The sequence below is a fragment of the Budorcas taxicolor genome, chromosome 20, assembly GCF_023091745.1.
Source record: "Budorcas taxicolor isolate Tak-1 chromosome 20, Takin1.1, whole genome shotgun sequence".
NCBI classification, from domain to species: Eukaryota; Metazoa; Chordata; class Mammalia; order Artiodactyla; family Bovidae; genus Budorcas; species Budorcas taxicolor.
Window position 1 is genome coordinate 29,580,857 of NC_068929.1, and position 27,462 is coordinate 29,608,318.

The following is a 27,462-nucleotide window of genomic DNA, read 5'->3' on the forward strand; positions in this document are numbered from 1 at the left end:
AAGCTCAAGAATACTGGAGTGGGTAGCCTATCCCTTCTCCAGAGGAACTTCCCATCCCAGGAATTGAATGGGGGTCTCCTGCATTGCAGGCAGATTCTTTGCCAACTGAGCTATGGCAGAAATATGCTATGAACTTATTTATAAAAATCCTAGAATTCAAAAATAATTTTTTCACCAGTAAAAAGAGAAAGTTATCATTATTAGTCCAAGTGTGTGTAAAAAAAAATACATAATGGATTTTAAAATGTATTGATTAGTGCATGAATTAATGGAAGAAAAACTTAGCAACGAAACATAATTAAGATGCTATATCACCTATCCAATGCCTGTGTCAGAGATAGGAACCCATGCTTAAAAGACCAGCATTAGGCAAAGTTACGATAGAATAACTCAACGTAGCACAAATTTCAATTAACTTTCAAGATTACCATTAAATGCCTTTAATATGGGGATTGGACAAATGCAAAGATGAAGACTTCACCTCTAGCAATATATTCTCAGAAAGAAAGCTGTGGGTTAGGGTCTATATAAAGCATGTCCATACCTGTGTCTTTGTGGGGCCTATATCTAGGCCTTGTACAAATTTTTCCAAAAAGTTCTTTACTGCATCCCAGGGATAAATACTGTTTGATTCATCACATACAACCACAACATCTATGAAGGAAGGGCAGGCTACATAGGAAATGACAAAAGAAACATATTTCCATAGGTAAGACAAAAGTCACATCCACATGAAAATGAGACAGAGTAAAAGAGAATGGCACTTGCTGATACAGTTTTTCCCGTCTTTTAAAGTAAGGCATTGCTTGGCACATTCATAACTTACTCTGAACTGCAGGAGCAAAGCTGGTCCGCAACTGAAAATCGGAACTGACATCAGAGCAAACCCCGGTTGTGTAATACTGACTTCCGCACTGCTGTGCCCACAGGGGACCACAGGTCTTAAAAAAATGAGAACAATGACAAAACACATAGAAAATGTTAACCTTCCACCTTGCCATTTGTGAAGCTTAGGAATCATTTCCCTTCTAAGACACTAGGAATCACCAACTCTTGAAACTAACAAGTCAACAACGCCTTTGAGAGAAAGTGCACTGGAGCCCACAGAGGGGAAGGAGAGGGTGGCAGACGTGCTGTGCCCAGTGGCAGGTGTCTCAGGGACAGGGACACTGGGACTGTCAGTGTAGGGAGGAGCCCATCAGCTGCTGCTGCTGCTAAGTTGCTTCAGTTGTGTCCGACTCTGTGCGACCCCATAGATGGCAGCCCACCAGGCTCCCCCGTCCCTGGGATTCTCCAGGCAAGAACACTGGAGTGGGTTGCTGTTTCCTTCTCCAATGTATGAAAGTGAAAAGTGAAAGTGAAGTTGCTCAGTCGTGTCCGACTCTTCGTGACCCCATGGACCGCAGCCTATCAGGCTTCTCCATCCATGGGATTTTCCAGGCAAGAGTACTGGAGTGGGGTGCCATTGCCTTCTCCGAGCCCATCAGGTGACCCACCAAATCAGAGAAAAGGGGTGCCGTCCTTTCAGAGAACAACCAGGAGAAAAAAAGGGGCCAAGTTCATTTTTTGTCTCTCAGTTACCTGGGTCTCACCTGCCTCATCTATAAAATGAGGATGATCAGATCTCTTAACTTAAGGCTGTTGTGAAGACAAAATGAGTCTATGTCTATGAAACACTTAGAACAGTACTGGGTAAATAGCAAGTGAAATGTCATTGTTAGCCAGCCTCATTAGCATTATTATTCCTTGAACATATGTCTCCTCCTGTCCCTTCCATTTTCACTATTCAGGACAAATCATAAACCCTGTGTCCCCATGGGCCAGGCAGGCAGCTTGGCAGAGAGCTTGGGCCAGGTGTAGATACCACTGTGAGTGAAGAGCCCACACCTGCTGTGCAGGGCAGACCACTGTGGCTCCTGCCCACTGGCTGCTGTGAAACAGGCCCTGTGTGGCTGAACCTCTCAAATTCTCAAGGAGAATCAAAGCAAAAACTTTGTATGAAAATTTATAATTAAAAAAAAAAAACCCTTGAAACACTCTACATGCTAAACAAATACAAAGGAACTAGTAGGCTCATGAACTGGCAGTTTCTAACTCTGCAGTTATCAAAGCATTTCTTTGAGGACTTCAGAGCTGCCTATGTCCACTCCCTAGAACCTTCAGTCATCCAAGCTAGCGCTTGTCTTCTTGTGCACACCATACTCCAGTTATTAATATCACCATTAACCCAGTCCCAAAGCTCTCCCTTTCAGTAGCCCTTGAACAGCAAGAACTCCTGATTAAATCACGTGGGGAATATCAAGTGTCTGTGTGTTAGTTGCTCAGTCATGTCTGACTCTTTGGACTGTAACCCATCAGGCTCCTCTGTCCATGGAATTCTCCAAGCAAGAACATGGGAGTGGGTTGCCATGCCCTTCTCCAGGGGATCTTTCCAACCAAGGGATCAAACCCAGGTCTCCTGCATTGCAGGCAGGAAACATTAGGTTAAATACAAATCATTAGATGTGGAAGGAGAAAAAATAGGGAAGACAAGTCTAGTCATGATCTTAAAAAAATCTACAAAGTTTAACCTTATGTAAAGCTGTGGAACAACTATTAAAACTTCACTGAAAAGTGTGGACTTGCAAAAAGTGATTGGAAGGATGAAAGGGAACTTATCTGACCCAGTTTAATTGTTGGTAGCTCAAAGGAGAAGCAGCTGTGGTCATATTTCATGCTCAATGAGCAAGGCATAGTTTTTCCCTTGTAAAACTGGTTCATTTTGCCAATTAGGGGAGAATCACAATTGATGCCTTGGGTATGTTTACCAAATGAGATACCAATTACTGATTTCCTACATCCGTACCCCCAAATTGGTTTAGCTTAATCACCCTGAAAAACTAACTCATGAAGTATTCAAAAATATTTTCTGGTTGTAAAAGCAATGGAAAATAACATTAAGGAGTTGAAATTAGAATATGCCAATTGTTAATGCCAGAACAGCATTCCAACTTTAAGCCCAGAACTTAAGAAGGTTCAAAAAATGTGATGATTGTCAGTCTTTTCCACAGTATTCTTAAGAGTATCTTAAGATTTTGACCTTTTAGGTATGGAAAGGAAACCTTAGCTTTTTTCCTTTTCCTTTCTTTCTTTTCCTCTTTACCTCTTTCCTTCTACTTGCTACATTGACTATTAAATTAACCTCAAATTCTCTTCAACATTTTATATATATAAGGTTTATAAAAGGTTTTACACGTATCTAAAAATTGATAAAGTTACAGATTAAAAATCTGAAGTTACAGATTAAAAACTTTGAAGCATATTCTGTAATCCCTATACCTCAATATATTTTCTTTTTAAATTTATTCAACTTTAAAAAAGGAAACAAGAAAGACAAAACAACCCTATGATAAAGACTTCAGAAGATTATAAACCAGGAAGATTCATTGAAATACTCATGTATGCATTGATCTAACATATATTGTAAGCAACACCTAATTCACTAGGTGGTACCAAAATTTAATATCTCTCAGTAAAAACAGAACCATATTTTTCAATATTGATCACATTTTTAGAGAAATCTGTATACACAGGCTTTTAAGTTAGCATGTCAATGCAACATGTCATAATTAAGCTTTCTAAGATGATTTTAACAGAGATATACAACTAGGTTACACCTACATGGGCTGGTAGAAATGTCAAATGAGGTTGGGTTTTTGTTTGCTTTTAAACTCTTTTTGTCTTTCTTTTATCTTTGGGTGTGTGATGATTTTCTTTTTCTTTTTTTTTTTTAACATAGTCGTGTCTTTTAACAATTTTTTATATTATTTTTTTCTGTTAGTTCCAAGGTCAGAAATTCTCTCAGAAAACTTCCATTTTCTTCTAGTTTTTTAGATTAACTCTTTAGTTCACTTGGAAGTATATTTGGATATGCAAGATATTCACCAATTAATTGTCCCCAGACCACTTGTTAAATACAGCATTCTCTTTTACTCTGATTTGTGGTGGTCTTTACACAGTATTCTAGAAACTAAATGAGAGTAAATGCTAACATGAAATGAGTCCAGATCATTGCTTTAAATAATATCAGAGTAGTCAATGACTATCTGAAATTATTAAAAACAAAAGGACTTTAAAACCTACTTTGAAACCTACTTTCTGAACTAGCTGTATCTATCCAGAATGTTTCTACAGGAAGGGGAAATGAGAGCTAGAATTCTGTTGTTATCAACAAATACAAAACACATTTCTCAAGGGCAAAGAATCCTTGTTCCTTCTGCCTCCTTTCCCCAAAACATTCTGTGGCAACATTTTTGCTAAATATCTGAAGATGCTTACATATCAACACCTTGTTCTTTCACGTTGGCTCTCCTCTAGCATAACTTATCCAAAATTCAAGTTCGAACGTTTAAACCTCAAGATTTGGTTTGCTAGGAGGGATGGTCAGATGACACTGACTTCATACTTGAGAGGAATGAGAATTTGAAAAGTAAACACTCACAAGAAATCCTCCTGTTCCCAAGTTCCTTGTCAGTGTCAAGCCAAGGCTCATGTTGGTTTTCATCTCAGTAACATTGGAAATGCTCGTGGAAGCTTTCAAAGGGGAAAAGATTTTTAAAAGTGGTTAAATTATCATTTAAAGACTTTTTTTTTCAATGTACACTCAGGTTTATACATAGCATTGAGTTTAGTGCTCATGATGTATAATCAAGTGTATGGAAACGAGATGTTTCCTTGATCTGGCTGCTCACTTAAATGAGTGAGGCTACAGAATATGGTCCTCGGGGGTGGGGTTTGCAAAGGTCATGATGACTCCATCTAATGCTTTATTCTGGATCAGAAAAAAACATTCTTAAAGTGTTATCAAAGAATGCCATATGGTAGAATCTGGCCCAAAGCAATAGTAAGTGAACTTTAGAAAGCCATCATGACACTAGCATGTAGAATAATAGATAAATCTCTCCACCCTTCTCTCTCCGATTCGGCTCAGGCATCATTTGCTGTATCCATTCTTGACCTACTGAACACTGAAATTCTTTTCAATAATATCATGTTTTTCATTATCCTCTAATCTCTGCCAAGGTACATATGTGTGTATATATAAACATACATGTACACATACCTGTATACCTCACATATTAGTTTTTCATTATCCTCTAATCTCTGCCAGGGTATGTGTGCACATATATATACACACACATATATAGACACACACACGTATACATATATATAAAATTACACTATTTCTGTAAATGTATATATACATCATTTATCCTAAACTGTGTTCCTCAGTCATTTAGTTATGTCCGACTCTTTGTGACCCCATGGATAGTAGCCTGCCAGGCTACTCTGACGGTGAAATTCCAGGCAAGAATACTGGAGTGGGTTGCCATTTCTCATTCCAGGGAATCTTCCCCACTCAGGGATCAAACATTCTTTACCAGTGTACCACCTGGGAAGCCTAATCCTAATTATCTGCTCATTTATATACATATGCATAAAATTTCTAAAAAAAAATATATATATATATATATATATTTAGGGGTGAGAGCTCAAAAGTTTTATTATACAGTTTATCCCCTATTTCCCAGGATGCCCATTTTAAAACTTCACCCTTCTTCTCAAGCCTCTAAATTCAACCCAGATTCCATCACTCTCTAGTGCAAACAAGATAATCACACTCAAAGGGTAATCTCAACTTCATTCATCTTTACCTAACAGTCCTTTTAGAATTCTGACTTGTCTCTTTCCTCTGTGTTTCAGAGGAGGGAGTATTCTTCGTAAGACTCATTTTCCCAGGTACCAGAGACATTAATTGCATCCAGTTAACTTCATTCTTGATTGGTCGTCACTCCCTTTTATTGCCTCCTTCCTCTCTCCTTATAAATATGATCAGTCAGTTCAGTTGCTCAGTCATGTCCAACTCTTTGTGACCCCATGGACTGCAGCACCCCAGGCTTTCCTGTCCATCACCAACTCCTGAAGCTTGCTCGAACTCATGTCCATAGTGTCGGTGATGCCATCCAACCATCTCATCCTCTGTCATCCCCTTCTCCTCCTGCCTTCAACCTTTCTCAGCATCAGGGTCTTTTCCAGTGAGTCAGTTCTTCACATCAGGTGGCCAAATATTGCAGTTTCAGCTTAAGCATCAGTCCTTCCAATGAATATTCAGGACTAATTTCCTTTAGGATTGACTCTTTTTATCTCCTTGCAGTCCAAGGGACTCTCAAGAGTCTTTTCCAACACCACAGTTCAAAAGCATCAATTCTGTGGCGCTCAGCTTTCTTTATAGTGCAGCTCTCACATCCGTACATGACTACTGGAAAAACCATAGCTTTGACTAGATGGCCCTTTGCTGGCAAAGGAATGTCTCTGTTTTTTAATATGCTAAGTTGGCCATAGCTTTTCTTCCAATGAGCAAGCATCTTTTAATTTCATGGCTGCAGTTGCCATCTGCAGTGATTTTGGCACTCAAAAAATAAAGTCTGTCACTGTTTCCATTGTTTCCCCATCTATTTGCCATGAAGAGATGGAACTGGATGCCATGATCTTAGTTTTCTGAATGTTGAGTTTTAAGCCAACTTTTTCACTCTCTTTCATTTTCAGTCAAGAGGCTCTTTAGTTCCTCTTCACTTTTTGCCATAAGGGTGGTGTCATCTGCCTATCTGAGGTTATTGATATTTCTCCCAGCAATCTTGATTCCAGCTTGTGCTTCATCCAGCCTGGCATTTTGCATAATATACTCTGCATATAAGTTCAATAAGCAGGGTGACAATATACAGCCTTGATATACTCCTTTCCTGACTTGGAGCCAGTCTGTTGTTCCATGTCCAATTCTAACTGTTGCTTCTTGACCTGCATACAGATTTCTCAGGAGGTAGGGAAGGTGGTCTGGTATTCTTGTCCCTTGAAGAATTTTCCACAGTTTGTTGTGATCCACACAAAGGCTTCGGTGTGGTGAGTAAAGCAGAAGTAGATGTTTCTACTTACAGGATCATCTCCTTTTTATTAGAAAAATTGTTTCTTAAACCTGCTTGCTATCTTATCAAACTATTTTGCCAATTCTCCTTCACTACTTAACTTCTGGAAATAGAGGTCTGCTTTTGTGGATAATTAAAACCCAGCAATTCCAACAATTACAAATAATTCCAAATAGTGATTTTTTTTTTTTTTAGTAGAACAAGATCATTTTCACGTGATCAGAAACACAGAGTGTTCCTCAGCACCCCCCAAATTATCCCTAGTGCTGATGTTTCTATACTGAATGGTTTATTTTGGGGAGGGAGAGAAGTATGAATAGTCTCAGATTTCTGTTAGTAATCATCAAAATCATCCTAAATGTTGGTGGAAACTGGTCCACAGACTGGGCCAGATGGTCCAGGAGGCAGCATGTTTCCCACACATCTTACTTAATTAGGTCATCAAACTGTGTTGGAAATTTGGATACAGTTGGACCCCATGTGACTACAGAGATAAAGGCAACAAAAGCTGCATATATTTCTTAAAGGCAAAACTCTGACTGGTTTTGTTGTCTTTTTTCAACTGAGTATATAACAAGATTTTGACATGTATTTAAAAAACCACATTGCTAATTATAACTTACTTTGCAAATTCAATTTTTCACATGTAGTGGTGGATAGATCAACAGGACATTTATATACATCTCCCATTCGGTTCTTAGGAAAGCCACTCCATGGTGAACCAACCAGTAACCTAGAAATAGGGATTTTATTTTCCATTAGACATTAAATGTTAGTTATAGTTTCTTAAAGGTAAAGCTGACCACAAAACAGTAAAAAAATCCACATTAAATTTCAGTTTAATAAGTAAACAGTTTCTATTTGCTCAGCTATAACTTGTTCTTTTTCTTTTCTTCTTAGCTGATGAAGAAATTGATGAACATCTGCAGTACCACTGTCTTGCCACAATACCTGGGAGGTCTCTCTAAAGCATTTCTGTCCAATGGAAATATAATGCAAGTCACAAATGTGAGGCACATATGTAATTTTAAGTTTTCTAGTGGCTGCATCAAGAAAACAAAAAAAAGCAACACATGAAATTAACTTATTTAAATAATATATTTTATTTAACTCAGCATATCCATACTAACTTGCTATAAATATTAAAATTACTGAGCTATTTAATTCTTTTTCCATACTAAGTGCTTGAAATTCAATGTGTATTTTATATTTTAAGCACAATCAAGTAACATATCAAGTGCTCAGTAGCCACAGGTGGCTGCTGCTGCTGCTAAGTCGCTTCAGTCGCGTCTGATTCTGTGCGACCCCGTAGACGGCAGCCCACCAGGCTTCCCCGTCCCTGGGATTCTCCAGGCAAGAACACTGGAGTGGGTTGCCATTTCCTTCTCCAATGCATGAAAGTGAAAAGTAAAGGTGAATTCTCTCAGTCGTGTCCGACCCTCAGCGACCCCATGGACTGCAGCCTTCCAGGCTCCTCCATCCATGGGGTTTTCCAGGCAAGAGTACTGGAGTGGGGTGCCATTGCGTGGCTACCATATTGCTCAGTATAGCTCTAAAGAATGAAATAATATTAAAACCTAAAGCAAGAACTAACATTTGTTGAGTGTCTTCCATGCCCTAAGCACTTTCATATGTTATTTAGGGTGCATAAGTTATCTAAGTGGCTTTATGTTTTACTGTCTATATAAGGGAATGCTCGGCAAAAATACAGAGCAAGTATACTGTGGGTCTCTCCTTATGTGCATTGTGTTTATAGCTGGAATACAGAAGCAGAGGTCAGAGATAAGTGCTAACATTTTCCTTTTGGATAGTTTCACTTCCTACAGAGCTTTCCAAAAAGATACTAAGCATTTCCTTGTAGAATAACTGGACATTTCTGGCCAAGAATGGACAGAAAGAGTCCATTTAATAGTCTGATCTTTAGCAACTCCTGTAGGTTAACTACTCAGCAGCAACCAGTAACTAAGGAAGCATATTTGACTCAATGTTTTTTCCTTGTCAAAGTTGGGAAAGATTAGATTATTGATTTATGAAACTGAAATTCTTTCATGATACTTCTGTCTAAATATTTTGTCATTACTGATTAAACAAAATGTGCTCAATTAAGTGCTATAGTGAATTAAGAGAAGTCTAAGGCACGTTTATGTCTACTAAATGTGGTAAAACTGTTTTAAAAAATAACAAAAAATAATAATCATAATGAATGGAAAGATATCAATAAATTGCTCTTCTTGAAAAAAATTTAAATGGTCAAAGGAAGCTAACATGGACATGGAAGGATGAAGCTGGTAGCTGGCATTCTTATCAGAGGGAGCAGCATAAACAATCATGGAAAGAGCGAAACACAAATTATTTTGAAAGAGTTAATGATTCAGTAATAATCTTCTCCCCTTATCTTATACAAATATTCTCAAGCAAGTATTTTGTAGAGGATTCTAGAAGACTTTAAACCAGTTAACTTTGATTACGGTTAGAGTTGCAAGTTTTTGTCTTCTTATGAGTAGATACTTTACCTAATTTATCTGTTAAAATATTGTCTATAGAAACCATCTACAAGACAAAAAGACCACCTAATGAATAGGAGAAAATATTTGCAAATGCTAAGACCAATAAGGGATTAATGTACAAAATATAGAAACAGCTCCTACAACTCAACATCAAAGGGGAAAAAAAAAAAAAACTAAAAAAAAGGGCCAAAAACCTGAATATACATTTTCCAAAGAAGACATACAGATGGCCAACAGGCACACGAAAAGATCCTTAAGATCATTAATTACCACAGAAATGCAAATTAAAACCACAATGAAATATCACTTCATACCTGTCAGAATAGCTATCATCAAAAAGACCACAAATAAGGAATGTTAGTGAGGATACAGAAAAAAAGGGAACTCTACGACACTGTTGGTGGGAATGTAAATTGGTGCAGTCACTGTGAAAAACTGTGGAGGTTGCACAAAAATGAAAAACTGAACTATCTTATGACCCAGCGATTCTACTCCTGGGTGTATATCTGGAAAAAAAAAAATGAAAATGCTCATTTGAAAAGATATGTGCACTTCAATGTTCATAGCAACATTATTTACAATTGTCAAGATATAAAAGCAACCTAAGTGCCCATCAATAGATGAATGGATAAAGAAATGTGGCATATATATATATATATATATATATACACGCACATACATACATACACATATATGTAGGTAAAGAGTCTGCCTGCAGTGCAAGAGAGTTGGTTTGATCCCTGGGTCCAGAAGATCTCCAGAGAAGGGAATGGCAACCTACTCCAGTATTCTTCCCTGGAGAATTCAGTGGACAGAGGAGCCTGGAGGGCTGTAGACAGTCACAAAGAGTTGGACATGACTGAGCAACTTTGACTTTCATATACACCTACAGTGGAATACTACTTAATCATAAAAAGGATGCCATTTTTATTATCAAACTTTATTTTAAAAATTTAGCATGCAGTCTATTTGATTGAATGAATTTTTAACTATAGAATATAGTTGGTCCGCTATAGGATAATGCAGCTCACATCACAAGTTCAACTTAAACCTTGAATTTGGAGTAAAGCACATAAGAATGTTGCTAAATGTCCTCAATCACCACTTTATTGCCCTTTGGGGAAAGAAAATCCAGAGGTAGTGGTTGGAGATAGATGCTGCTGCTGCTGCTGCTAAGTCACTTCAGTCGTGTCCGACTCTGTGCGACCCCATGGACTACAGCCCACCAGGCTTCCCCATCCCTGGGATTCTCCAGGCAAGAACACTGGAGTGGGTTGCCATTTCCTCCTCCAGTGCATGAAAGTGAAAAGTGAAAGTGAAGTCGCTCAGTCATGTCTGACTCTTAGCAACCCCATGGACTGCAGCCCACCAGGCTCCTCCATCCATGGGATTTTCCAGGCAAGACTACTGGAGTGGGGTGCCATTGCCTTCTCCAGGAAATAGATGCTACTTAAGTAGAATTCCACATGAGCTATTTTAAAATGTAAACTGTTTTCAATCTGAATTTTTGATTAATTTTCAGCTAATAATTTCTAATGGTAACATTATAACAAGGTTTTATAAACATGCATCTGTAATTTTTATTTTAGTCACAAATACAGTTTTTTTGCCAAAAAAAGAGTAAAGGTGACATTTTGCCATTTGAAACAACATAAATGGACTTGAGGGTATTATGCCAAGGGAAATATGTCAAATAGAGAAAGACAAATACTGTGTGATATCACTTATATGTGGACTCTGAAAAAATGAAACAAACTAGTGAATATAACACAAAAGAAACAGACTCACGGATATAGAGAAGAAACTAGTGGCAACCAGTGGGGAGAGGGAGGAGGAGGCACAAACTATTATGTATAAAATAAACAAGCTGTAAGGATACATAGCACCATACAGGAAATAAAGTCAATACTTTATAATAACTCTAAATGGAATATAACCTTTAAAAATTGTGAACCACTATGTTGTACACCTGAAACTTTTACATTTGTTAATGTAATATTGTACCTCAACTATACCTCAATTAAAAAGTAACACATCAAAATATTGCCTATAAAGAGGAATGCAATAGCACCAGACACAGAGGTTAAGATTTCGGAAAAAGATAGAAATTGATATGTTGGCTATAAGTCCCAATATTTGGCTTAGTGAAGGAAGAGAATCAAGGAGCAGGATTTGAAGTGCATGTTTGAGCATATCTGATGTTCTTCAAATTCATGACAACTCAGAGAAAATTAGGAAACTTTTGAGAATTCTGTACTGTAAAAACTATCTTCCAGCAGCTTGATTTTCTCCATTTGTACAAGTCTGTGGTCTTCATTCCATAGTGGGACTATACAGAATTACCTCTAATCTTTCTGTGCGGGATACATTTTAAAATTTAAGAAAGAGACTGAAAAATGAAAAAGAATATATATATGTATAAAATGGAATCAATTTGCTGTACACTTGAAACTAACAACATTATAAATCAACTATGATAAAAAAAATTTTTTTAATTAAAAAAAGAAAGAAAGAGAGAATCTGGCCTTTGCTTTCTTTTCCAGGCCTGTTTTCTTCTACTTTCCTGAAATTCTGTATTTTAGTCATTAGACTCTGATCTGGTGGAGCAGCTGGGTTCTTCTTGTTTCTAAACTTTAACATGTGCTGTTCCCTGCCTGGAAAAATTCTGCTCATTACTTAGGTCTCCCATTAGACAACCACTTCCTCCAAGAAGTCACCTGGTTCTTCTACATTTGAGCAAGGTAGATTTCCTAAGTAATTTCTTAGCCTCTGAGCTTTTCATCACATTACCCTGTAAGGGCCTGCCCCCTGACTAAATACCGCCAGCCCCACCCCTGCCCCCCATGGGGGAAAAGTCCATGGGGACTAGGAATCCTGCCTATAGCACTGAGTGACTAGGTGTCAAATGAATGAATGAAAAAAATGAGCGAAGAAACAAATGGATGATTGATTCAACATTATTTTTTAAAATTTCTATTAGAGTTTAGTTGATTTGCAATGTTGTGTCGATTCTACATTATTACCTGGCACTTCCCTTGTGGCTCAGCTGGTAAAGAATCCACCTGCAATGTGGGAGACCTGGGTTTGATCCCTGGGTTGGGAAGATCCCCTGGAGAATGGAAAGGCTACCCACTCCAGTAGTCTTGGACTCTGCAGTCCATGGGGTCACTAAGAGTCGGACATAACTGAGCGAATTTCACACACACACACACATGAGAATTCTCTTGTTAAGGAAAAGTTGAATAGAAAATTTTTATTTCTTTTTGTCTGAATTAAAGATAAAAAAAGCAAAATAAGAGGTGAAAAAACTCTACCGAGTTGAGAAGAAAGCATTATATGGGTACTCTTCTGTCAATTGCTCCTGATTCAGTCTCCACGTAGCTACCATGTGTCAAACTCACGTCTTTATTTTTTAAACAAAGGCTGACTGAGGAGTCTGTAGGGAACAACGCAGCACCTTATAGCAAGAATCTGTAACAAAAAGTGTGGCTTTGCCCCTTTAAACTGTGGGAATTTATATTAATGACAGCAAACCTTACAACAACTGATGCTGTATAGGAGGCTTTCCGAACATTATTAACTTCCTGTGCCAAATGGGTCTGAGATTATTTTATCTCCATTTTACAGATGGAATCACCAAGAGAGATGAGCAACTTACTAATATTCACATGGGTCGTGAAAGCCAAGCATAACTGATTCTGACATCCAAGCTCTTAACCCTTAGGCTATTTATTCTCTTTCCTAAAGAGTGGCAAGAAGGCCTGGCAAAGGGCCCAGGTTGGGAAAACTGTCTGAACAGATGAGTTGGCTTCCAGAATCATAAAGGAGTAAAAACTGGAACCTGAGGGTCAGACCCACACCTACTGAGAAGTGGGTTGAAGGCCCTGGCTGTGCTGTACAATTACGTAAGAACAGCATATGTTCAGATAGTACCAAGTGTGGTCATTCAGGCAGCTTCTGTTGTACACCTTTCCTATCTATCCTTAGCTTATTCCAGAGAAACACACCGAGAAACGTAAGTTAAGTGTTTCTCAGCTAAAATTTAATCATTTTGTTCTTCTGGGCCTCCAGCTGTAGAGCCGCATCACTAGCTCCCCGTTTTCTCAGTGAGAAAGCTCCAAAGGCCACCTGCTGTTTCCTAGTAAGTCTTCCCTGGACACTGTCTCGGCCTCCCTTCCACCTCACCCCAGAATTCAGGGTTGGATAACCTCATGGTGCTGGGGGGTTATGACATCTCTACCACCACCGTGAGAATTAGGGTCCCTGCCCCTGCTCCCATTCATCAGACAAGAAGAAATGAAGCCTCTGTGCAGCTATATGCCATTTAATGAGAAATTCATGACAGGGCTTGAGAGTCTCACACAGAATGCATAGAAATCTCTGGCGGTACCACCCCATCTTAAACTCGTAACACAAAACAATAGAGGACAGTGGCAACCAGACCATCATGTCTGTTGAAGAACAGCAATGGTGTTCTCACTGTGTATGACTCATTCTTTAACTACTGAGAGCCACATTAGTAAGTAGGTAGTCATAGTTCATACTAGCGATTACAGGGAAGGTTTGCAAACCCACTGCCCACCTCCTTTTTTGGCAGTGTTTCCAGCAGATCCTCCTCCTGTCTTGCATCCAGTGAAATCCTCGTTCCTGACAACTCTCCCTCGAAAGGAGAGGTTATGACCTCACCCGTGGCTACTCCGAGGGAACTGTGACATTCTCAAATTAATCAGACAGGAAGATGAGGGAGGCAGGTATATTTATCTACAGAAGTTTATGTAATCAGCTATAGCAGGAAGAAACATGCAAGGAGAGAATGTTATAAAGGTGGGGGACAAGACACCTCAGGGGGTAAACTAAGTGTGGCGAAGCCTCTCTGAAGTAACAGATTTAGTTTAATCACAACCAGGCGAAGAGCTGCATGAAGAGTTGTGTGTGCTGATTCTCAAAACAGAACAAAATCCCAAGATATAAACTTCTCTTTTCCTACAGTGAAACTGGGAATTCTTCCAAGACTACTTAAAATAACACTTACTGTTCAATTATCTTGTGGGAAAATAGTGATTATATAGAGTTTCAAAACATAGCCAATTTGCCCACCTCCAGTGGAATTCAAAATACTTTGTTTAGTTAGTAAATAGTATTTATGGTGGTGTAGGTAGTTTTAAACCCACAATCCAGGGGCTGTTATAAATATCTTCCTTTGGTCTGTGAGTCTCTAAACTCTCCAAGCATTTCTTTGATACTAGAGATTTTCCCAGAGATTACCAACAGAGGTGCACTTAGAATACTAGGGCAAAGCATGTTTTATTTGATTCAATACATGTTTCTTGAGGTCCTAGGAGACTGACATGTTGTACAACTCTAAGGAGTTCCATTCCCACATGAATGGTGTGCCTGGGCCTTGTGCAGTGTACAACCTGTGAAGCTGTACATGGTAGCCAGGCAAACTATGTGCCAGACTCAATTCTAGGCACTGGGGATACATTAGTGACTAAATTAGTCAAAAATTTACGGCCCCAGACTTCTCTGGTGGTACAGTGGATAAGAGTCTGCCTGCCAATGCAGGGGACTTGGGTTCTATCCCTGGTCTGGGAAGATTCCACATGCATGGAGCAGATATACCCATGCTGCACAACTCCTGAGCCTGCGTTCTAGAGCTGGAATGCCTGTAGCCCTTGTGCTACAGCTGCTGAAGCCCATGCACCTAAAGCCTATGCTTCACGACAAGAGAAGTCATCAAAATGAGAAGCTGCAACAAAGAGTGGCCCCATTTGCCTCTGCTAGAAAGCCCATGCCCAGTACAACTAAAAATAAATAAACATATTAATAAATACATAAAATTAAAAAATTATGGCCTCACAGAAGTTACCTTCTAGGGGGAGAAACAGACAATAAATGTAATGAGCAAGTAAGACATATGGTAACGGTGATCAGTACTTTGTGGGACAAGTGAGGAGGGCAGAGTCAAGAGTGTGGGGTGGAGGGTGTTACAATCTTTTTTGGAGGGCCAGGAAAGTGTCACTGAGGAGGTGACGTTTACGTAAAGAGTTGAAGGAGGGAAAGGAGTAACATCTTAAGACTCTGGTGGAAGAGAAGTCCTGACTATGAGAACAACAGGTGCAAAGCCCTGTGGCTGGCACAGAATGCACGAGGGGGAAATGGTGGGAGATGAGGTCATGTTAGTAATGGGCCTGGATCACAGAGAGCCTTGTATGAAACTGTAAGGACTTGTTTTTTCCTCTGAGTGGAAATATGAGAAAGCCACTGGAGGGTTTTGAGTACAGGATTGAGACGATCTGACACTTTTTAGGAGGATTTTGAAGGTTCCTCTGTTGAGAATGATTGCATGGGAGTGAAGGTGGAGCAGGTGAAGCACTTAGAAGGCATGTGGCACAACGCAGGCAAGAGCTGATGCCAGGCTCCTGTGGGGCTGGCAGAGGGAAGGTGGTGACAAGGTGGTAACAATATATTGTAAATCTATTTTGAAGGTAGGACCAGCAGTATTTCTTGAGAAGTTAGTTTTTGAATAAAAACAAAGCAAAGGGTAACCCCAAGGTTGTCGGCAAGAATTAAAAGTAACCAAGTGGCCATTGTCAGATAAGGAGGATATGGTCAGTAGGGCAAGACTCCAGCAAAGGAAGCTCAGAAGTTCAGAGGGAGGTATTTTCAGTTGGAAATGTCTATCAGCCACCCACAGAGTTGTTTTGTCTGGCAGTAGAAGCCTACTAAATGTAACACCCACATTAAGATGAGGCATTTCAAAGCCTATAGCTTATAAATATAAATATTATTCCTTATACTGTTTAGTTCCAGGCCACTGACAACACAAGGAGTCCAGTGAGTTCCATATGGCTACTTGCTTGGAACATAAAAGGAGTTTGCCATGGGAAGAATTCACCTGTAACGATTTCCCATCTCTAGGAAGGAAGAAGACAGGTAAGAGTTCATTTTTAGCTCTTGTTTGGGAAGCACCACTACTATAATTTACTAGCTAAACTCTAGCATATGTTTCAAGGCAATTTTAGCCTCCTGGCCTCATTATGCTGCCCCAGACTTCTCTGGCTGCCAGGCTGCTTCCTCAAATAGTGGGATGGCTACATCCTCAAGATCTTTCAGTCCCCCGACGCAGAGTCCACTGACCCCATTATTGCTAGAACATCTTAAGCCTATTATAGTTTTATCTCACAAAACCCTGGAAATCAGCTTTTGCACTGGAAGCAAATGAATCAATAAAAACTGATTCTGTTACACTGACTCATCCAACATGAAGTTTTCCTGAAGTTAAAATCAAAAGCCAAAACAGTCAATTTAATGCCTTGTGACGATATAAATTCCACATGCTTGTGCCCCGGTGGGGAGGAAAGGAATGCTTTTAAGGTCACACATTTTTATGTCTCAAAGTCCACGAGACAGTACCTTTTAAATAGATGCTTCAGCAGATAGCTATCAATGGAAAGAACTGGAAAAGCAACAATATTTGTAAACTATGGTTTATAAGGCACATAAGGAAATATTCCTGTTTCCATATAAAGAAATTCAACTCTAAGAGTTTGATTGGCAACAGAGCCTAGATGTGCACCTATGTCCTTTCACTCCAAACCTCCAGTTCTTTCTGTCATACTAAGCTGGCTTAGAACCCTTCCAGGAGAGCTACTCACTGTGGTTCCATCATCTGGGTCCTAACCAAATTAACAAATAGGTCCCACCTATGCCACTTAGCATTTACCAGATCCTTCTTAAGACAGAGTCAATGGATGGAAAGTTTCAGACAAGAATCCACCAGAAAGGGGGGGGTGGGTGGGAACGTGTGTGTGTGTCCCAGCACCATCATGAATGAACTTGTTCTGAAAACAGACCTTCAGGCATTAACACAGAGGGAAGCTTAAAATGATAAGACTAGGTGGTGAGGCTAGATGTGAAAAACTGATTCTTTTGAAAAAACCCTGATGCCGGGAAAGATTGAAGGCGGGAGGAGAAGGGGACAACAGAAGATGAGAGGCTGGATGGCATCACCGACTCAATGGACATGAGTTTGGGAAAACTCCGGGAGTAGGTGATGGACAGGGAGGCCTGGTGTGCTGCAGACATGACTGAGCAACTGAACTGAACTGACTGAGGCGGCGAGGCATGGAGGATTTTCACAGATCATTGAAGGTCTCCAGAGTCTCTGGCTCAGAAGATCTATTCCACAGGCAAGTCACAAAAGGTGGGCATGTATGTGTGACCCTGTTTGTGGATACACATACAAATTTGTGTCCAGAGCTGGGGAAGGAAGAAGTTAGTTGGAGCAGGGAATATTTAAAGTGCCTTTTCTAATATAACGCAAATCATTGAAAAAAATGTAGCCATAAAGATGATTTTAACTTAGTGGAAAAAAATTAGCAACTATGGTGTGACAAAGATAGGTAAATCAACACTGGAGTGGTCTATGGAGCTCTGAAAGGAACTTGGTTGCCCATCTACCCTGGCCCTACTGCCAGCCATGGGAAAGTCATTGTTGACAGGAGACACACCACTTTGCAGACCTAGTAATAGTGTTAGTTTAAGTATATGACAATAGCAGAATAATTAGCCATAAAAATATTAACGGTAAGTTTTTTAAACTTAAAAATACAAGAATATATTACAGTCAGACTTCTAAGCCTTTGTAGAGTCAAAAATATGACTAAGTTAGAAGTTGGTGAAAATAACTAAAATGTAATAAAACAAAAAGAAATATATATGTCATGGATTTAAAATAAAAGCAAACCTTATGAATAAACAAAGTAAGCATGTTAAATGGCACTGCCAGAAAAACCTAATAGCAAGAGAATTTTATCTTTATGAAGAGATATAAAGGATGATATTGGCTGATATCTAAAGGCTGTATAATGAAAGACAAAGATGATTATTTTGGAAAAGGGATCAGAATAGCATTCTTGGCCAGGAAGAAGAAGAAATGGACCAAAATTAATCTAATATTGCATGGGAGCTAATCCGTGACAGAAGAGAAATGGCCGAGGAGGAAGTGGTGGGTGGACAGAGGTGGGGAGGAACGAGTCATTAAAAATCCTGATTTTGCTTCTAAATGTGTTTACACAGAGCTCAATGGCACCCCACTCCAGTACTCTTGCCTGGAAAATCCCATGGACAGAGGAGCCTGGTAGGCTGCAGTTTTGGGGTCACTAAAAGTCGGACACAGCTGAGCGACTTCACTTTCACTTTTCACTTTCATGCATTGGAGAAGGAAATGGCAAACCACTCCAGTGTTCTTGCCTGGAGAATCTCAGGGAAGGGGGAGCCTGGTGGGCTGCTGTCTATGGGGTCGCACAGAATCGGACACGACTGACGTGGCTTAGCAGCAGCAATGAGAGTATCTCATATATGCACAGTAGTTTAGTTTTTGAAGTGCTTTACTTTTATTCTCTCACAAGGCACTAAAAACTTCTGGTTTGGTCAGGATGCCTTTTTCTTTGTGATCCAGAGAGGCTCTGTTACTCTTCCAAAGTCACCCAGCTGATGGTGGGGAAGCTGAGGATAAAAACCCTTTTGTTCTAGCTCTTGGCTTATCTGACAAATCTCTGTCTATCAGAGAATGAAAAGACAGATGGGACCTGTCATCCCAGGTAACACTTTTTATAACAATTTTTAATTCAAAATGCTGAATGAAGTTCATCTTACTTTATAAACTTCACATGGAAATTATATTTAAATATTATTTATAAATGCCAATTACATTCTCCCATGTTCTTCCCTGGACACTTGAAAAAACATGCCCACTTGGAACACCTTATTTCTGTACTAATCTGTGTGTGTGCATGCTAAGTCACATCAGTCGTGTCCAACTCTTTGAGACTTTATGGACTGTAGCCCACCAGACCCCTCGGTCTGTGGGATTCTCCAGGCAAAAGTACTGGAGTGGGTTGCTATGCCCTCCTCCAGGGGATCTTCCTGACTCAGGGATTGAACACATGTCTCTTGTGGCTCCTGCACTGCAGGTGGATTCTTTACCTCTGAGCCACCGGGGAAGGTGCTTGTAGTAATCTACCCTATGCCTGTTACTTCTTAGCTCTGTAAACTTAGACGACTAACAAAGCTTTCTAAGTCTCACCCCTTTATCACTTATAAAATGGGTAATAATTTGACAAAACTCTTAGAGTCATCATGAGTATTATGTGTTGGCTAAGAATTTACTAGTATTGATATTGCCAATATACTATAAGGCATAATCATTGCTGTTTGTGCAGAATTGAATGTTACTTCTCTATTGTTTATCTAAAATTCCCTTATAAGAGGTATCTCATATACCCTGTTATATTTATAATACACATAATGCTTTACTACAATTTTTCTTACTTAAAAGGTAGAATCTATAATATATATAGATGGAAGGGTTTTTATTTTTGGCTATGAAATATGTTCAGGGCTTCCCTGATGGCTCAGTGGCAAAGAATCTACCTGCAATGCAGGAGACACAGGAGATGCAAAAGTATAATAAATAAAACCCAGCAAAGGACTCAAGAACATTTTGTTAAAATCTTATAGATCCCTGTGCAAAATATGCCTATACATTCTTAGAAACATGGGGCACATGGAACAGATAAAGTTTGTACCTTGAAATAGCAGAGTGTGACTTAAGAAAACTCTTCCCTGGGTTGGGAAGATCCCCTGAAGGAGGAAATGGCAACCCACACTAGTACTCTTGCCAAAAAATTCCACGGAGAGAGGAGCCTGGCGGGCTCCAAAGGGTCACAGAGTTGGATATGACTGAGCAACTGAGAGAGCATGACACAATTCATTATATTTCTCCTTTTAAAGAGCAAGTATGCACTGGTCCTCACTACAACAAGAAAGTACATTTCTACAACTGGAAATACCCTCAATCCCAGACAGTCCTCGTCACACAAGAGATTGCAGTGTTCTAAGATTTTTGAGTCATACAATGAGTTCAGATGATTCTTGAGACAGGCCCTCAGATTAGACAAACAGAAACAGTACGTATCACCACCAGCTTCCAGGAAATGACTTTAAATGTATCACAGTCCTTTGTACAACTGTGATAAGGATTGCACCACCCACATCTGAACATCCTGTATATAAAATGACGGCTCCAAAGTAGGGTGACCCTTTGCCTACACTGGAGGGAGAACAGACCACAGCTTTACTTACAGGAAGAGGAGTGCTGTGGAGCTCTACTTGGGAGGTAATCATGCTTTTAAAATCATCCAGCTCATAAGAGACCATGAAAAAGTTTCAGGAACTTTCAAAGCATATCACTACTGTTTTTAAAGTAAAAGTCCACAGTGTAATAAAAGTATAATAAATAAAACCAGCAAAGGATTCATGATCATTTTGTTAAAATCTTATAGATCCCTGTGCAAAATATGCCAATACATTCTTAGAAACATGGGGCATATGGAACAGATAAAGTCTGTACTTTGAAAAGAGCAGAGTGTGACTTAAGAAAACTCAGGCTAGAGCTTTAAGTGAGTTTTCAGAGGGCAGGAAAGAGCTGAGAGATGAAGTTTGGGTTCAAAAAGACAGATTGTAAAGAAAGTCAAAGTGAGCTGAGGAGAAAACTACCAGCACAGCAGCTTTATTTTTGTACTCCCTTTTTACAGTAAGGGAGTTAAAAAAATAGAGAGATGTGTGTATTACATATATAAAGTCTAAGGGAAAAAGACTCATAGTTATTAAAGGAATTCATAGTAATATCACTTTCTGTGCCCAAAGTTAACTTGATTAATATCAGAAGGAAAGTTAATGTTAAAACAGTCTTTCCCACATCTGCTACTCCCATAATGTCTGTGCGATTGTCATAAATTAGGAGTGGGGAGGGGCACAGTGCCAACTGTCAAAACAAATAGGCCATTCTGCATTCCAAGTTTCACAGTATTTTCCTTGATCCTGAAAGTCATGAAAGCTGCTGGTCCTAACCTCGGCCACCCCAGCACTGCAGCGGGAAAACCCACTCACACCTGGATCCTGCCCCAGCCCTGCCCCCTGGGCAAGGAACCCAGGTGGTGTCAACTAGTGAGAGCAGTCAGGAAGGAACCCTGTTCTTCTAGCATCTCAGGTCTCAGGAAGGGAAAATGAGCTCTCGACAGTAAGTTAATACAGCAAGTGGCACTAGAGGAACGCAAATGCTGTTGACTGTGGGGGTTGGCATTTATGCCCCTGGCATTATTCATGGCTGCCTGATCTGCACATCCATCCTCCTCACGGACTCTATTCCACACGCCTTAAAGTCAAGGTCCATGCTTTATACTTTCTGCCCCTCATATAGCATCCAGCCTGTGGTGCATTAGATCACATCCATGACTTGGATGTTAGGAGGCCAGATCAGGGAGGGACCTAGGCTAGCATGTCAGGCCAGCTTATGTTCTCTTTTCTTCCTGCTTCACACCCCCACAGGGTGTAGCCCCCAGGTAAGACCTCCCCTTCTCTGCTTCCTGGGGGTGGGGTATGCACATACCAGCTGGTGGTTATACTAGGCTTGAGGAAAGAAGTCCTTGATAAGCTTTACCATACATGTAACAGAAAGCTCTGTGTTGATGTATCTTTCCGTAATGTCCTGAGAAGGTCAAGGCAGGATTTAGAAATGTCTGGTGTCCTTGGTCTTGAAACAACCCTGTCAGCACCAGATTCTCACCACAAATTAATACATTTGTCTTTTTAAACATTTTTATTTTATATTGGAGTACAGTTGGTTAGCAATGTTATGTTAGTTTCAGGTGTCCAGCAAAGTGATTCATTTATACATATGCATACATCTATTCTTTTTCAAATTCTTTTCCCATTCAGCTTATGACCTAGTATTGAGCAGAGCTCCCTGGAATGTGTTTGTCTTCTAGCAATGCTTTCTGCACTTAAAGGGAATCCTGGAGAGAGAAAGGAGACAGGGCCCACTTGGCCAGGACTCTGCCTGCTAGATCTCTGTCACCTCTGTCTCTTTGGGTAACTTCCAACCCACAAAGTGGCCAGTGGCTGAGCTGCCAGCAATCCTTGACATCTCTAATAGCATCTATTGCTGATGGTGGCTCTTTCTCTGCCCCAGAAAAACTGTTACTTAAAAAGAATCACCTCAAGTTTAATGCCAGGTTGTCCTCAGCAAGGCCAAGCTTACGAAGTGGACCATCAGAACTCGTCTGAAGGTCTTGTTCAGCTTCTATGTCAGTCGGTCTACAAGACATCACTTTGCAGACTACCTCGAGTGAACCAGGTGGAACTAGGACTTTCATTCAGTAATCAGGAAAATAATTACTGACCCTCTACTCCACAGCAGCTGCCACTCTGGGTTCTGAGCACACACCAGTGCCCAAAGCAAGGTGCCTACACTCAGAGACAGAGCAGAAGATGGGTCATGGGCGTACAAACACATAAAGGTGATTTCAGATAGTAACAATGGCTTTTAAGAAAATAAAAGGCTAGAGACAACTGAGAGCGGATATGAAGTGCTAATTCAAACAGGTTGGTTCTGAAAGGTCTCTTTGAGAAGGAGGCATCTGAGCTGAAACAGAGATAAGAGCCAAGATCTTCCGAAGACAGTCCCTTCTAGGAGAAAAGCAGTGCACCAAAGCTCTGAAGCAGGAACGAGTTACTACTCTTCTCCTGCTTGTTCACCTCCACTCTTAAGACCCAGCTCATGATTCACCTCCTCTACGATGCCGTCACAGACATACTACGCTCTTGAGTATCATTTCATTTTGTTTCCCTATCATACAGATAGGCACACACCAAAATGTCAATCATTGGGATCCTGAATGTTTGTTTGAATTCCACTTTTTTAGAGCACCAGACATAAGTTCATGCAGGAAAAGGGGTATAAATTATAGCCCTTATTTGATAAGCTAATAACTGCCTATTTAATCATCAGAAAAAGCTCTAAATGAGCCAGGATCTGCCTGGAGTTTTCTGCTGCAACAGGGAGCATGAATGTTTGCAGGGACCCTTGGTTACCTGGAGTAGGGAATGCTGACTTTAAATGAAGCCAGTAGACAAAGCTTTGCTGAAGGAGAAAATGTAGGGAACAATTCTGCCATCTAGAAATGGTCCAGAGGTAGCATTAGCTAGTAGAACACTTATAAAACCTAATGGATACCAGTTTACAGAGTAAGAAAGGAAGACAAATCTATCCATCTACCTACCTGTCTCTCTGTTTATCTATCATCAAATGGTCAAAATCTGGTATTATGAATTCACAAAGGAATATTTAGAGAAAACTATCTAGGTGTTTTTTTTTTTAAAGTACTTCTAAGTCATTTCATTAATTATCAATCTGATATTTACCAAGTCTGAAAGAAAAATTCTTCATTTAAGCATATTTGAGGGCTACCAATTAATAACATTTTCATGCATCAATCTGAACAAGCAATTGTAGTCAAATATTAAATTTATTTAATGACTTTACTGAAAAGATAAAGAATGTTCTTACCAGTTGCCTTTTGGATTTATAAACTGCTGCACTGCATAGCCAAACTGTTCACTTGAAGGACCAGAAAATATCTTTGCTTTTGGGAGACCAACGTTGTATGCCACACAACAGTTTAAAATGCCTATTAAAGAAAAATGAAAACAGTCCATATTTACATTTTGTGAATATAAGGTTGTAATATAATTCTCAAAGGCCACTTAAAAAAAAACTGGTTGAAATAATAATTATTCTCCATCAATGTTTACCAAGAGTTTTAAGTATTAATTTGAGGCCCTGGAAGCAAGCTAAATACGTTATGTGCACGATTCACTATTTCATTTGGCCTCATGGCAACTCTAGAATATGATTGCTATTATTATACTTGCTTTGCAGAAATTTCTGAAGTTGTTGGAAATACAGGTAGAAGGTCAAAAGGGAAGGCCAGGATAAGGCTGTCTGACTGAAGAGCTTGAACTCTTAAACCACATATTACCTTTACAGATTCTTAAGTAACTCTGGTTCTATTTGTCCTTCCTAATGCAAGAAGACTCTAAGCCACCCGAAGGCAGGGTCAGAGGGTTATCTTCTTTTTCTCCTGAAAATCTTGACATGAACTCTATATGAAATGTCTGCTGGAAAAACATTGCTGACTACATCAAAGGAGGTTAAAAAAAACCACACAGCTGCTTGAAAATTGTTTCATTTCTTTCAGAAGGGATCACTTTTGAGGATGAAAATGTAGGGAAAGGGGTCATGTGTTTTATTCCAGCAGGAACTACAGAAGTGGTTTTGCTTTTTGATGTTTCTTTCTGAATACTTGAGAAACAATATTCACTTTCAAAAACAACAAAGGCCCTGATAGGATAAAACCTGGATAGATCTTTTTGAAAAACCTTGTTTTTGTTGGAAAGAAAAGAGGGAAAAGAGGGGGTAATGAAGACCAGCCTCTCTGACACTGATGGCATTGACACTGGCTGTACTGCATTCTGGAGAAAGAAGGTAGTGTGGACATTAATGTTCTCCATAGAGATGGGATGGGGTTTCCCAGGTGGCACTAGTGGTAAAGAACCTGCCTGCCAGTACAGGAAACATAAGAGACGTGGGTTTGATTCCTGGGTTGGGAAGATCCCCTGGAGAAGGAAATGGCAACCCACTCCAGTATTCTTGCCTGGAGAAGCCCCATGGACAGAGGAGCCTGGTGGGTTACAGTCCATGGGGCTGCAAAGAGTCAGACATGACTGAATCGACTTAGTGCATAGAGATGGGAACAGGCTTCAAGCTGTTTGAGACCAGTAGTTATCTTTGCAGACACTGAAGGCAATGTGAGTCCTTCAAAACTGACATCAACTATGTCAACTGTCAGCTGATAACTATGTGTCTTCACAAAGGAATACTCTACTTTCTGGGCAACACTGAAAGTGCATTATTGTTTCTGGCATTGAAAGGATGGAGGAAAAGGGCTGGCTCTCCTATTATGCCCCTGTACTTCGGGAGCAGATTCAGAAATGTGCTCCAAAGGAATAACGAGGTCAGTAATGAAGCTTTGGGGAATGAAAGTAGTTGATGTCCCTCTTCACATGCCAAAATCATTCCACCATAGGTGTGTTCACTCTAGAGTGCACAGCTCATTATTGGCTATTTTTTTTAGAAATAATGTGCTGTCAGGAAGAGAAGGACAAACAATTTTCAAACACTCTAAAGCAAACACTACACAGCTTTACATTTGCAAATTTTCTCTTTAATATCATTTTTTCAAATACACCACTCCACTATCCTTTTCAGGAAATTAAATGCAAGTGAAAATAACACAGTATTGGAAGCAGAGAACCAGAACTGACATTCGGAATACTGGTGTTTCCAATCAAGAGCTTAACTTTGCCCCATAGTACAGAACTCAGTAAATCTTATTTAAATATGTTACAAATTATCTAACAAATCAGTAAAAGTTTGGGGAGGTAATGCAAACTGTCCCCTTTTAAAATATATAATGCTTGAAAAGCCACATATGGATATGGATATATATATATATATATATATATATATATGAAATGACCTCATTTTCTCCCCATTAATTAGACATTGGCAGATCATGTCATGACATGAAATCATGATAGGCTACATTTTATCACCTAGCAGTTAGATTTTACTACATATATATATACATGTATGTGTGCATATACATTTATATATATACTATGTGTATACATATATACATGAACATGTATCAGTTCAGTTCACTTTAGTCACTCAGTCGTGTCCAACTCTTTGCAACCCCATGGACTACAGCACCCCAGGCCTCCCTGTCCATCACCAACTCCCAGAGTCTACCCAAACTCATGTCTATTGAGTCGGTGATGACATCCAATCATCTCATCCTCTGTCATCCCCTTCTCCTCCTGCCCTCAATCTTTCCTAGCATCAGGGTCTTTTCAAATGAGTCAGCTCTTCGCATCAGGTGGCCAAAGTATTGGAGCTCCGGCTTCAACATCAATCCTTCTACACCCAGGACTGATTTCCTTTAGGATGGACTGGTTGGATCTCCTTGCAGTCCAGGGGACTCCCAAGAGTCTTCTCCAACACCACAGTTCAAAAGCATCAATTCTTTGGCCCTCAGCTTTCTTTATAGTTCAACTCTCACATCCATACATGACTACTGGAAAAATCATAGCCTTGACTAGATGGACCTTTGTTGACAAAGTAATGTCTCTGCTTTTTAATATGCTATCTAGGTTGGTCATAACTTTCCTTCCAAGGAGTAAGGGTCTTTTACTTTCATGGCTGTAATCACCATCTGCAGTGATTTTGCAGCCCAAAAAAATAAAGTCTGCCACTGTTTACACTGTTTCCCCAACTATTTGCCATAAAGTGATGGCACCAGATGCCATGATCTTCATTTTCTGAATGTTGAGCTTTAAGCCAACTTTTCACTCTCCTTTTTCACTTTCATCAAGAGGTTCCTTAGTTCTTCTTCACTTTGTACCATAAGGGTGGTGTCATCTGCATATCTGAGGTTATTGATATTTCTCCCAGCAATCTTGATTCCAGCTTGTGCTTCATCCAGCCCATTCTTTCTAATGATGTGCTCTGCACATAAGTTAAATAAGCAGAGTGACGATATACAGCCTTGACGTACTCTTTTTCCTATTTGGAACCAGTCTGTTGTTCCATGTCCAGTTCTAACTGCTACTTCCTGACCTGCATATAGGTTTCTCAAGAGGCAGGTCAGGTGGTCTGGTATTGCCATCTCTTTCAGAATTTTCCACAGTTTATTGTGATCTACACAGTCAAAGGCTTTGGCATAGTCAATAAAGCAGAAATAGATGATTTTCTGGAACTCTCTTGCTTTTTCCATGATTCAGCGGATGTTGGCAATTTGATCTCTGATTCCTCTGCCTTTTCTATAACCAGCTTGAACATCTGGAAGTTCACGGTTCACGTATTGCTGAAGCCTGGCTTGGAGAATTTTGAGCATTACTTTAGTAGCGTGTGAGATCAGTGCAATTGTGCGGTAGTTTGAGCATTCTTTGGCATTGCCTTTCTTTGGGATTGGAATGAAAACTGACCTTTTCCAGTCCCGTGGCCACTGTTGAGTTTTCCAAATTTG

General features: G+C 39.7%; 1 protein-coding gene across 1 annotated transcript in view; it reads right to left on the reverse strand.

The window, feature by feature from the left end:
- The window catches only part of ITGA2 (integrin subunit alpha 2), a 104,693-nt gene that overhangs the window by 50,030 nt on the left and 27,201 nt on the right, over window positions 1–27,462 (reverse strand). Inside the window, exons 2-6 of the mRNA XM_052659261.1 lie at window positions 23,880–24,000; window positions 7,583–7,692; window positions 4,481–4,572; window positions 827–941; window positions 545–672 (exon numbers count right to left, since the gene is read on the reverse strand). Coding sequence (XP_052515221.1) covers window positions 545–672; window positions 827–941; window positions 4,481–4,572; window positions 7,583–7,692; window positions 23,880–24,000 — 566 coding nt within the window. The remainder of the gene's footprint in view (window positions 1–544; window positions 673–826; window positions 942–4,480; window positions 4,573–7,582; window positions 7,693–23,879; window positions 24,001–27,462) is intronic.